Here is a 14292-nt window from a genome sequence, read left to right on the forward strand (position 1 = left end):
TGCTGTTGCATAGAATGAAGGTGTTCTTGATCAACCGGCACAAGATATTCTTTCTCACTTGAGACAGACCTTTGTTCAGCATGTGAAAATACAGCTGGAGTTTCTTCATTTGGATATGAATAACTTATGCTATCATTCACAGGTGATACCTGGTCCTCTGTTGATAGAGGCAGAGATTCAGAATTTTCATTAGATAGCAATTTTTTCTCTTTTGAAATTAGTGAAATGGAGATATCTGGATCTGAACATAAAGGACTTTGGTTCCCATTGGGTATATAACTTTGTTCCTCTTGGAATTCTAAGGTATTGCTACCTGTAAATGAGGGTGATATCAGATCATTTTCTTCCAATGGTGAAGGCTGGGAATTATCACCAGGAAGCAATATTTCCATTTGCAAGGAAGGTAAAGATTTGGGATGTTCTGTATCTTGTGTGAGATATGAGTCTTTTATGTTTTCACTGGATTGAATAGTATTATCCTCTAACTCTGGTAATGTCAGCCTTGAATCCTCATTTGTATATAAAACTTGACTATTTTCTATTTCAGTTTCAGTTTGACTCTGTTGTGAATGTTCATCTTCAACTAAGGATGAAGATCTAAGATTTATCTGTAAAAGGGAAGTCTGATCATCAACAACAGATGAAAAATTAGGAATATTTTCAGCCTCAAATGCTTGATTCTCTTGGGTTGAAGATTGAGTAATAACATATTCTTCTGAAAATGATTCAATGGAGGATTCTGCCACACTCTTATTTCCAAATAAGGCCTGGTCATCAATGCTTTGAGGTAATTTTGAGCTCCCATCAAGGACTAAATTTTCAGTTACTTCATCTGGACAAGTAGAACTGTGACTTTCAAGGGAGTCTTGGCTTTCTTGAATTGATGAGCTCAAGGTTTCATTGGCAAGTGAGGTTTTGTCCTCTTGAAATGGGGAAGACAGATTTACAGCTTCATTTGAAAGTACAACCTGGTCATCCTGAACTGGAGATAATGACCTGAAACTTTCTTGAGAATAAGGTACCTCATTTTTTAAAGCTGGTGAAGGGCACCTCATTTCATCATTTACAATTGGTTCCTGAGTCTCCTCCATTAAAGATAAGGCTTTACTTTCAAGCTCATCTGAAGCTATATTTTCACAAGATGAGGACAAAGGCTCTTGATAATCTTGGATATTAGAGATTTGTTCATTCTGAGTTGGAGACAAAGACCTCAACATTCCATCATTACTATCTTCCAAGATATGATCAGACTTAGTTGGAGATGGGGACCTGACAGAATCAGGATTACATATCTCATCATTCTGTATTCCATATTCTGATGATGGACTTCCCTGAGAATGGGGTTCTCCCTGTTCATGGACTGGTGAATCTAAACTTTCATGTGAAAGTGCAATATAATTTTCATGATCTGGAGATGAGCTGAGATTGTCAGTATGTAATGATTTTGATTCATTTTCATCAATAGCAACATCTTTCTCAAATTGAAATGAAGACTTATTTTCCTCAATTGATAAAGAAGAGTTCTCATCATCTGCATAAGATGTCAGGGTATCTGTTTGACTCCAAGATTCAAAGCCTTCCTGTTCTACTTTAGAAGGTGACTTTAGACCCTCAAACTTCTCTGGTAATGGGTAAAAATCTACAATTTCAGTAGGTGACTGATTTATTTCTTTCAATTGATCTTCTAATTTATTATCTTCAGCAAGTGACAAGCATTTGTCAGTCTCAAGTGAAAAAGGGGCTTCAGTCTCTATTACTGGATCCGTATTGCATACCTCTGAATTTGAAGATAGCATTTTATCATTATGTGAGATAATGGTTGAGTTCTGCTCATCTTCATGTGAAATAATGGTTGCGTTCTGTTCAACTTCATGTGACTTAATGGTTGAGTTCTGTTCAACTTCATGTGAGATAATGGTTGAGTTCTGTTCAACTTCCTGTGAGATAATAGTTGAGTTCTGTTCAACTTCATGTGAGATAATGGTTGAGTTCTGTTCAACTTCATGTGAGATAATGGTTGAGTTCTGTTCAACTTCATGTGAGAATAATTTATCATGTTCATTTACAACAGTTTCAGAGTTTTCATACTCTAATGAAGATTCAGCTCTAAATTCTGAATGATGTTGTGCATTTGAAAGTATATATGATGATGAAATATCTTCTGTGACTAACTGTGATGGTTGGCAGTCTTCATACTTCAACAAAGTTTCAGTATCAATATTTAGTGGTTTATGAGAATCAATACTTTGATTAGAAGGCTTTTCATTGTTAATGGATATAAATGATTGGTCAGCATTCTCATTATCAGATAAGGAGTCAGCTTCAACAGAAGTTGAGGGCAGATAAGTATCAATTTCAGTGTTTAACTCTTCATAGTTTTCCTTTTCAATAGATCTTACATGGTTCTCCAATTGGTCTGATTTTATATATTCGTTTCTTGAGTCTTCAGTAATCTCATTAGGTTGAGGAGGTAGGATAAACTCATGATCTTTAGTCGGTGATGAAGGCACATCATCGTTACTGTTTTCAGATGAAAGAAGAGAGACTTTTTGCAAGACAGTTGGAGAATCATCTTCTTTTTCATTACTTGTAAAAGAAACCTGAATATCCTCAACTGATGCTATTGGTATACATGTTTCATCAGCTGGTGAAGATGGCCTGATTTCTTGGGCATGCATCTCCAGCTCATGCTCGCTACGTTCTTCTTCTTGGGTAAGAGACAGAGGTGAATGGATGAGTGATGTGGGTGTAGCAGATACAGTGACATGTGAAGAAACAGAAAAATCTGAATAAACATTGTCCTTTTCAGTATCTAAAGGATGCAACTGGGGACCACTATTCTGAGACTTCATTGACGATATATCTGAAAAAGATGATAGTGAAAAATCATCATGATCATCATTATCTGAGGGGTGGCAATTTTGTTCATGCATGGAAAATGAGGGTTGAATATTTTCATGAGGTGCAGATGTTACATGGGAATCTTCATTCACTGGAGAAATTGATTCATGAGGTGCAGATGATACATGCAAATCTTCATTCACTGGCGAAATTGAATCAAAGTCTCTTTCAGATGATAATAGAGACTCTCTGTCAGTATGATTCATAACAGAGGAAGTATAACCAGATGAATCATTATCTACAGAGAAAGAAGCTTCCTTAGCTAAATTAGTAACATGCAAAGCAGAAGTGTAACTAGAATCTAATGCACTTTCTTGTAAATGGTAACTGGGTGAAATAGGATTACAGAGCTTAAGGACTGCTGGCTCCTCATCACTAATGGAAATAGGTTCTGTAAGAGAAGACATTCTTTCTTGAACATTATAGGATGCAGTTATAGGGGATTCTTCATCCGAAAGGGAGTCATGTGATGTATCAAGACAAAAAATACCTGAGGAAGGTGGTAAAATATCCACAGGTGAAGATTGTGAAGGTGCAGGTGGTTTAGGAGGGACTTGCTGAATTGGCTGATGAGGCTGCGGTGACTGTGAACTTTTAAGATCAGAAGCTGGACCAGAATCCTTGTCTAAAGTGGACTCTGGCTGTTTTGGCTCTGAACCCTTGGATTCAGCAAGTTTAGATGCAGCAGTATCAATATCCCCAAGCTTAGGTTCTTTTGTCATAAATTCACTAGATTTTAGCTCTTGTGTGCTTTTTTCCTTCAAAGGATCAATCTTGGTATCACTAAGCTTTGAATCAGTTTTTGTCTCACTTGCTTTGGGATCAAATTTAGTATCAAAAGGTTTAACTTCTGAGGACTTACTTTCACTTATATTTGTGTCAACCTTTGGTTTTACTTCTGGGACTTTAGTTTCACTTAATTTTGTGTCTACCTTTGTATCAAAAGGTTTACCCTCTGTTACAGGAACTTCATCTAGTTTGGGTTCTACTTTGGTATCAAAAGGCTTTATCTCTGGGAGTTTTGTTTCACTTGGCTTATGCTCTACCTTAGAATCTATAGGAGTACTTCCAGGGGCTTTAGTTTCTACCTTAGGTTCTGAAGCCTTAATATCTAGGGGTTTTGCTTCTGGGGCCTTACTTTCTAGAACTTTTGGTTCAGCAGTCTTAATGTCTGCTGTCTTCGATGAGTCTGTTTTCTTTTCAACAGGCTTATCGTCAACCTTAGGATCTACAGTTGTGGCAGTGGATAGCTTTGGTTGGTCCTGAGAGTAAGACTTTGCATCTGAACTAATGGCAGACAATGGAGTTCCCACTAGTGGACCCTGTGTAAGCTTAGTTGGTTCTGGCGTTTGGCGAGTGCGGGATTCTAGTCCTTGGCGATGCTCAGAGGAGGGAGTTCCACGTGCAGATTCACCTGACAAAAAATTTAATATCATTAGCTTTATAATGACAATTCATGCTGAGTAATTTGTAAGCAAGTGTTACAGAAGCCCGTTACACAATTTTTTAATATTGAAAGGATGTATCTTATGTATATACATATAGATAATAGAATATTTTATTTTAATCATCTAAATATACAGTATTCTACACTAATATACTCCAATGAACTAACTCATTTAATCATGAACAAACTGGGGATAATCACATTCTAAAAATATGTATAACAATGAGAAGCAAATTAAAATACATAGCCTTTGACATAAATCACACAAAAAACACCTGAAAGCATTTTTAAGCTTTCCAGCCGCATACTTTCAACAATCCTACAACACTAGCCTCTTAAAATGGCAAAATGCAATGTGACTTCTGCCCTTGTAAGTATAAGTTGCATGAATGACAGGAAAGAGAAGTTTCAGGGAATTGAATGATAACTTAGTCAGACTAAAAGGCAATACAGTAGCTTTTATAAATCTATTCATATATTTACACAATTAATCAATCTTATACCGAACTTGATGGCATGATTATCATACTTAAGACAATCATCCTACAAATTCTATCTACTGTCAAGTCTGCTATTATCAGCTGGAAAATTTTTGGAAATGTCTCAAAAACAAAAACATATGTACACTGGGTTTCTTTTTTGCTCTACAATTAGTAATATATGAACAACCAAAAGGTTGGGACTGCTCAGAAATGCATCCTAGTATCAAGTTGGTAGAAGAAATTTCCAAAATTCATGAAAATATTCAAACTTGGCAGCTGATTTAGTTTTTTCTTTTCATCAGGTCAAGGTCACAGATGAGAGTTTAAATTAAAAACCGGCATATATCAGTGGTACATGTAGCTTGAGTTTCTATTTGTATCAATATATATGTAATCATTCAGTTCATGACTATAATATGTTTAGTCCCATCTCTTCCTAAATGGAAACTTTTATGACATTTGCCCCCTGTGTTAGATGATCCAAAAGCACAAAACAAAAACAAAAGAGTAACTTATAACTTGAATATGAGCAACGGAATTGGAGGAAAAAATCTGGCATCAAGTGGAGGCGTTCTTCACATTGTTTACCAAATTTTGAGAACTTTGTCAAGATTCCTGAAAGTTAATCCAACACTTTACATATCTGTTCAAAGACAATCATGCCAAGCACTAGCAAAAGGAGAACCTTTAATATTTGGCATATTATAACTCTATTTATAGTACTGTATTAGTGTGACAAACTATAATGAAAACATGTTAAATTTCAGAAATATAAAATGCATAAAAAAGGAAAAATTACTGTACACAAAGCTTACATCCATCACTGGGACACTATATCATTTTTCACGTATTTAAGTCAGCAGCAAAAACAAAAGGTGCAGTATTTCCTTCAAAGTGCATTATGGAAACATCATTCTCTACATTACTGAGTTGTGCAAAAATATAAGAGATAACTCTAATAATTTCAGCCACTAGTGCATTAAATGCACAATGATTTTCCAAATGAATTCTCCCCAGTTAAACTAAATTTCTTGTTTTAGTAAAGGCAGCTAGAATTTCACATATAAGAAATAGCGAGGAAAAAAGTTATCAAATAAGCAACCAAACCATGAGCTGGAAGTCAGTAAGTTTATCACCACATAGTCATTACAAAACTGGACATAATTGTACAACTTTCAGCACAATCTGCCAACAATCATTTGGATGGAAAACATCTCTGCAATTTGGTGACAGCATTCAAGTCAACAAGTTACAGAGATGCAATACCAGCAACCATGGAAGAAAAATCAGCAGATCAGGCCAAGAGTTGCAAATGAGGGTACAACTAAGGACATTAAAATCATGCACTTGGATCTAATTAACACACCATCTAGTCTAACTAAATTAGTGTAGTAGGGGCTGGGAGAAGCCTGGTGGGACAACTTGTTCCAAGCTGCTAATAGGGAATCCTGACCTTAGCCATCAGTAACAGCATTTCATTAAAAACTTATGTTGTACATGTCATGATGTAAAGAAATCTTGATTACTGATAATTTCCTATAGTTTGAAAAAGATTTTCAAATAACCTTAAGAGTATGATTGTGAATTATCTCAAAGTAATTTGCTTCTGTGATGCCTTTGACCAAAAATAAAACATGATAAATCCTAATTAGTACAAGATAACAGCATAGTTAAATTTCAGCAGTGCAAATCATCAGAAACCGAATTCCTCCCGTGATAGCATTTGATGATATTTTGATCAGCATGAATAATTTTTTTTTTAAATATTCAGCTTAAACTATTAAAAATTCAAATACAAAAATCAGTAAACTTTTCTAAAAAAAAAAAAATGGTATTGCATTTTTATTTATAATTCCACTTTCAAAAAATTTTGCTTTAAATTAATCACTCAAAGACTCCTAGAAATATACGAACATTAACTCTATATACATTCATTAATCATCATGACAATTGCTCTAAGAAAACATGAGGTATTATCATGAAAGAAAAAGTATAAATTTTAAGCCCTAATATCTACAAACAATTATCACATCGTGTGACATAAAATATAATTTTAACTGTTGGCAAATATTCCAATTCGTATGCTACCAAATGCTACCTTAAATCTAATCTTTGTCTAATTTTCTAGTACTAAATCAATGCTTTTTGTGTTACATGCAATGCTACACTTAAAATACAGTACTATACAGCACCATTTATTACCCTAAAGTTATCAATATTTTCATACATACTTATGTCCCTTAATAACAATGATTTAAGAAATGCAGGGATCACAGTATAATCATTACACATTTCCATTAAAAAAAATTGCCATTGTGACAATACTGTATGTAAGGGAACAATTACTTGTTTGACTAATATATTTTTTATCTAAAAAATTATGACTGAAAAGGAGAGGAAATAACTTTTAAAAACTTACACAAACTTAAACTAGGAGTATTGAGTGACTTACTGAAATGATTTGCACTTAAAGCAAAAAAAAAAAAAAAAATAGTCCCACAATATTCACATTGATATTTTGCCACTTATGAGGCTCAAGTCGGGAGTCCTTAGACCTACCTGAGGTCAACTTAGTCATAAATTGTAAACTTAGAATATACAGACACTAGCGAATAAAAATTACAATACAGCTGTTTACATCTTGTGTATAAATTAGCTTTTAAAACAGAAATTAATTGGAATGTTCCTCTTTAACTGATTGCTGAAGGAAAGGAAATAGAAAATCAAACTATGCCTAATTAAAGATATTTAAGATGATCTCAAGGGTGGTCATAGCAAAATGGTTCCTAATAAGTCCTAACAGGTCTTCATAGCAGCTATGTCTCCCTAACGTACCTCTCGGTATTCTCAAACAGTGAGTGGCTACGACAAAAAACAAAAACCTAGATTATACATGCAGGAATTGTGATACGCTCAGGGATTAAAGTCTCTCAGAAAAATCAATCATAAAATGGTGGGTATTACTCCACTGCAGAGGGAAATCTGCATCTACAAAGGAGACTCCTTTGTTCATTTCTATAACCGTTCCCTAAAGATGCACTCATTCCTCTACTTACTGACAACAACAATAGGTGAGTGAGATTGACACAACAATCTATGACCTAAATTCATTGACCTTATCACTTTTTATTGATTGGAGGACACCATGCATTTATTTCTACTGTACAGTACTTTGTTTTGATCTGAGGTAAGCCTAGTAATAAGAATAATTCTATCTCCCTTGTTCAAATGCTAAAATAATAATTCTAGAGGCAATGCTTTGGAAACAATATTTATCATAACATTTTGCTTAAAGTGGTGCAAAATTCAAAAGGTTTTTAAAAATACAAAGATTACATGCCTAAATTCTTACATGTGGATTTCTATATTCTATTAAATCTATGACATATATGAAGTTAATTTTTACTGGCTATTCTCTTTTCCACATTTGACTAGTAAGGCCTACTCCTTTTAACATGTTATTTCATGAATGAATTAAAAAAAAAAATGATCTAAAATGCAGTTACACAACACAGAGACTTTTATACATTTCTCATACCTCTGTATGACGGACCAGAGCACTCTGATGTAGAGCAAAATAAAATGGTGAAAAAATAAATACTTTCTCTTTTTCCATGTCAAAATTTTGATTATGTTCACGTTTAAAAAATCATAAAATCCTTAAGACTAATCATGAAACAATACATCATGTATAAGTACATCTCTTTAAAACGTTTTTATGTAAAAATATTAAACTATTTTTATTAATCAATGCATCATCCATATTCTAAAAGACTATAATTATCAAATAATTACCAGTTGCCAAGAACATTTTCTTATTAATGAGCATGACGAAATATTCTAAATGCTAGACAAAACAATTAGCTGATATTCAATAAGACTATTTAAATCTCTTTGTTTTTGTGAAGAGAAAGCTACAAAATTCGCATACTATACTTCTTGCATTCTTACAACTCCTAATCAACAACAAATACATCGGTTATCAAGAAGCACCATGTTGCTGCTAATATTTTTATCATACAATTAGGAACACTTAAGCATCAAGAATTACAGGAATGACTAAAACTGCATCCAGAGTGCTTTGTTTCCACCAAGAGACCGTCAAGATGTACATGAAGACTGCCAAAAGGAAACAGTAACTATCTCACAGACTATATATATTGATATATGTATTTCAAACAGAAACCAGAATTAGGATACCTTCTGGAATATTGTGCGTCACTGTAAATGTCTTTCCAGTATCCAAGGGGACTGTCCAGTTCACTGGATCAGGACTCTTCACCATGGCCTGCAGGAAATAACATAAATAGATAAAATGAAATGCACCATTTACATGTCATACTATTATTTCAAAGGCCTCAAATTCATTGAACTTTAAAAAAATCATTGCAATGAACAGATTTTAATAAAGGTATACAACTGAGAAAGGGCTGTGGTGCTCTTAATGGTCAGAGCATCACAGTAAACAGTAAAATTCATGCAAACATATCATGACATAAACCTTTTCTGTTCAAGATTGAAGATCGAGCCCTAGTAAAAATTACTTGATACACATATCTTGCATTCATCACTATCAACCATAAGCAGAAAATACAGGATATAACGATCATCTAAACTAATGATGTTATTTTGTACAGTACAGTATATTTGTTAACATTTGGTATTGATCCTGGCCATTATTTAATGATTTGGTTCAACAGTCATATAATTTTTGATGGATCAAAATATGTGGATGAATATTTTTGCAGGGAGATTTTTTATTACTACTTGAGAGTAATATTTCTGTATTCTTTGATATTAAAAAAAAAGTAAACAATGATTTTAAATTGAGTAAAATATTTTAGATTGAAATCTTAAAAAGAAAAACCATTTAAAACTCTGCATTTCCTCAAATACTGAAAGTCTATATATTGCCAAGCTTTTATGTAATTCTATCAGTTCTCATCTGTTTTTATAAGAACTCTATTCCAGGGTAAACCTATGAAAAATTGAACATGGAATCATACAGCAGCTTTCAGTTTTATGATTTTTAACATGTTAACAATACCAGTAAGGTACTGTACTAAGGGCTATGATAAAGACTACAAAATAAACATACATATCAGGAGCATGAATAATAACAATTTTAAACTTCAAACTTATGACCAAAATATATGTAAAAAGGAATACTATTCATATACATACTTCATTTCCATGGATATGAAGTATACATGGAAAAACTTTTTTAAAGTAATGACTGAAAATAGCAGTCTCCCAATCTCCAACTCCTGAATGTGTTGTTAAAAAATACCATAATCTGGCTAACCTGTTTTTGCATTGTCCAACAGTTTTTCTTTTGGCTAAAATCAATTATTGTTAAGAAATGCCATCTATATTATACTTGTAATGATATGCATACAAGTACATATATTTAAATAAAATATTCACTATATTAAAGTATTTCGTCAGATTTTTTAAATATCTTGCAATTGATTTTTCTTCTTGGACAAAGCAATTTGATTTTAGCCTTATTCACAACTAAAATCCTGACTTTTTGTCGAAGGAAATAAAACATATTTTTGGGGGCTAAACAATATCAGTGCAGACCTCGTTATTATTTAAGAAAATATATTGAACATGGATATTTAGTGCATGTCAGTGCAAGGTATGACTACTAAAACAAAACAGGGAAAACGCAGTTTATCGTGGATAAATTTTCTGTTAAAGGGGGAAAACTTTCAAATAAAATTTTGGGAGAGGCAAGATGACAGGGGGTATGACATGGTAAAGTCAGAAAAGAGAGAGAGAGAGAGAGAGAGAGAGAGAGAGAGAGAGAGAGAGAGAGAGAGAGAGAGAGAGAGAGAGATCAAGGCTATTTCTAGAGGTATTCTTCGTCATAATCTTTTTTCTTATTTTCTATTTGTGTTAACTAAATTTATAGTTTGTTGCCTTGATCTTCAATGTTCATTTTTTTCAGCATTATCTTTTCAGACAACCTTTTTTAATAAATGCAGAAAAATTACTTTAAGTGGGAATTCTGATGCTACTTTGTAATCATAATAGATTAATCACATAATATTCCAGATTTAACTTTTGGTATACATGGCAGGAGTAGCTATTAAGATAATTTTAATGTGCCTCTTAATACTTTCCTACAGCCTTTCTATTAAAAATAGAGCCAAAGCTCAGTGGATAAATGCAGTTCTATTTATTTGTTAAAGATAAAAGGTAAACAATGTTTTTATTCATATAATAGCTATTAAGACTGGTGGTCTTAGTGCAGATTTTCTATGAGGTAAAATTGTCTCTTCCAGTTTAGAAAAAAACATTCAAGAAAACAAAGGTATTGACACATTTTGCTTTTATAAATAAGAGGCTTTTGAGACTATAGAAGTTCAAATGAAAGTTCATTAAGTTGTAGATGCTTTACCTCAACACAAATTGAGAATTTTGTTTCTTCACATCACACCTTCTAACAATTTCTACATAAAAAATGATGCAAATAAAAATAAAACTTCAGATATTCTGGTATCTGAACAATAAGGTTAATTGATGTGAACTTTGAATTAGCATTTCCATTTGCAGTTCACAAAAGAATTGAAAAGGCCTTTCTTCAGAGCAGTATATATCATCAATAATGTAATTTACAGTTTTACCTGGGAAATGGAGTGAGCCAGTCATGCAGCAACTAGCCATTTTTCATGAGGATGATAGGGTGTGGGGAATGGCAGGCTTGTAGATTTTAACACTTTAAGAGGGAACTGAACTAAAATGGATGTTTTGCTTGGCATTTTGATTGCCAGGTTCTGGGCAGATTTAAAGAGGCCTATTTAAAAAAAAATTTCCTTTGAAAAGTTTGCTACAAGCCATGTTTGGAAGATTAATAGGCAACCTTACCTTTATGGTCATCTTCTAAGATAATCATCTTATGGTTCTGGCCTGTAAGAACTAGGGATAGGAATAAAACATTCATTGAAGCTAGTATGAATCGGAATGGTGACATGAATCTAGAAATTAGAAGGGTAAACATAGCAGTTGCTCATCTCTCTCCCTAAAATGGTCGCAGAACAAATGTTGGGTTAAAACCAGCTGGGGTAATTACTTACAGACTTTATGGGATATCTGATGTATACAGCATTTCTATGTTTAGAGAAAGCAATCACTTGGTGGTAAATATGAAACTAAGGACTATGTTGTTGCTGCTATCATAATGTTAAAACATCCCTGAGACTATTGTTCAAGTATTTTTCCCAAATGTGGTACAAAATTCCCAAATTATTGAAAATCATTCATAATGTGCTAAATGAAATTTTTCTGAAAGATCTTTCTCGATAGAAATATATTGCATTCCTTAGCGCAGTATTTGTTTATGTATATAATAATAAAAAAAAAAAAACTATAACTAAATGAAAGCTCATAATCCAGTGTCATTTCTTCATACTTTTTTAAGGAAGTTAGAGGCATGGCAATCCTGACAAGTCTTTCCAGCATGATATGCTAATATACAGTTGTTATGAATGTTAAATGCATTTCGAGATATAAAAAACAATTATGTTTTATTCATTGTTTTTCAAAAAGAATGATAAAAGTTGAGTTCTATCGAGTTATCCCGTTTCTATTCTGTAATAATTACTGTATTAAATGATTTACTTGTCTTAAAACAGGGATAAGAACGGCAAAAATACAAATGGACACCAATGCAGCAAAGTTTACATTAATATAAGACAGAAGCTAAACATAGCATAAGACAGGGAAAATCCAGCTTGAAAAAACTATGCATAATACTGTACTAATATGATAAAAGCCCCAAGAATCAAGTGGGAATGGTAATACAAATTTCTTAATCTTGAATTACATTTTCTATTGATGTACTGTCCAATGTTAATATAATTAGCATTCCTGTCAATTTTTTGTATTGTTTGGAATTTTTTAATGGGATTATGAATGGGAACTAGTACGCTGTATAAACAATAATTCTATTTCCTTTTCAGTGGTTTGAATTCCTTTCAAGTACGTAAAGGAATAGGAATAGGTGTGATTTCAATTGAATAGCCATTTATACATTTGAAAAAAAAAAAAAAATACATTTTGGAGTGGTTATTTTCTTTGCCAAGTTTACTATGTTCTCTTGGGTTATAGGTTATTCCAACCACAAAGATAATTACCGAATTTTCTGTCATGGAAAAGGAAACCGGTTATATTTTACAAATCATAATATTTCAACTATGTTTTTTATGGTGGCCAGTTTTATCTCTCTCTCTCTCTCTCTCTCTCTCTCTCTCTCTCTCTCTCTCTCTCTCTCTCTCTCTCTCTCTCTCTCTCTCTCTCTCTCTCTCTCTTTTCTAAAATTCTTTATTTCATTGCTACTACTTTCACTCATTTCAAATATGTGCCTCTATCTCTTAATACAAATACATATTTTCCTGTTATGAGAATTCATTTTCTTCCATCTTATCTCTCAATAAAGAAAGATTAAAGCAGCATCTCCTCAAGTTAAAACATTTTTGGACAAACGCCAAACTCATTTAAAAAAATCACCATCATTATTTCTACAAATAACTGTAACTTTCTTTTGTATGTCAAAAAGGGATAACGAACTATTGATTGCACGGGAAAACAATGACTCAGAGATCAACTGATCATGATACGTTTTATAAAATTGATAAAAATTCATATCCTATTAGACTTCCCTTCAATAATATTGCACGAGCTAAAACTTACTGTATGGTAGGCATGTAATTGACCAAGCTAAAGTAATTAATATTTTGCATTCCTTCAATAATTTTACTAATTAATCCTCACTTCTACAGTCAATCATTAGACTGCCTTTGTGAAATGGCCAAAAAAAAAGTTGAATTTATACCTCTAACGAGAGCAGCAATAGAAAACTTAAATATTTTCATTATTATTAGATGAAATAAAGAATCAAACATCCAGTGCTTATTAAATATCATATTCATGGTTATTGGTTCATTTAAAATACAGTAATGTTATATGTGAATGATAAAAAATACTATAGTGTACTGTACAATGAAAGATACATTCAGACTGAAAGACGTATATGATAAGAGCCCGTAGAGGATAACTTAAATTAACATTAGCAGCATAGTCACGATATTAACCTGCATCTTAGTTGACCTAAACTAAACGCAAAGCCTCAGATTTATCAAAGATACATTTACCCTTTCATGATGAAATCAGCCAAAAAAACGAAGGAGAATATAAACAGGGAAAACAATACACAGGAAAGGACTAAGCATGTCTGCATGGTGATGTGACGTAACAGTTTAATCTCTATATACATACATACTCACAATAAGACTGCAACAAGGGACAGGGAAGGCTACTGCATCGCTAGGCAAACTTCTAAGGATCTCCACTACGAGGAAAATGGAACAAGATTGAGAAAAAAGTCCTGAGAAAACATACCCATTTACCAACCTGATCGGGTGACTTTACCCGGGTCGGTTCGGGTGGTGTTTT

At 33.1% G+C, this 14292-nt stretch overlaps 1 protein-coding gene across 31 annotated transcripts in view; it reads right to left on the bottom strand.

Moving 5' to 3' along the window:
• Window positions 1-14292, bottom strand: part of LOC137650196 (nucleolar protein dao-5-like) — a 998067-nt gene that overhangs the window by 8207 nt on the left and 975568 nt on the right. For 29 of the 31 annotated variants that reach the window (XM_068383503.1, XM_068383565.1, XM_068383519.1 and 26 more), the window contains 3 exons: window positions 14239-14292; window positions 9031-9118; window positions 3392-4315 (listed from right to left, as the gene is read on the bottom strand). The exon at window positions 14239-14292 is cut by the window's right edge and continues 158 nt beyond it. In XM_068383503.1, the coding sequence (XP_068239604.1) occupies window positions 3392-4315; window positions 9031-9118; window positions 14239-14292 (1066 nt within the window). The remainder of the gene's footprint in view (window positions 1-3391; window positions 4316-9030; window positions 9119-14238) is intronic. The other 2 variants (XM_068383641.1, XM_068383388.1) reach the window with 2 other exon arrangements.

Source organism: Palaemon carinicauda, chromosome 1, assembly GCF_036898095.1.
Source record: "Palaemon carinicauda isolate YSFRI2023 chromosome 1, ASM3689809v2, whole genome shotgun sequence".
Taxonomy (NCBI): domain Eukaryota; kingdom Metazoa; phylum Arthropoda; class Malacostraca; order Decapoda; family Palaemonidae; genus Palaemon; species Palaemon carinicauda.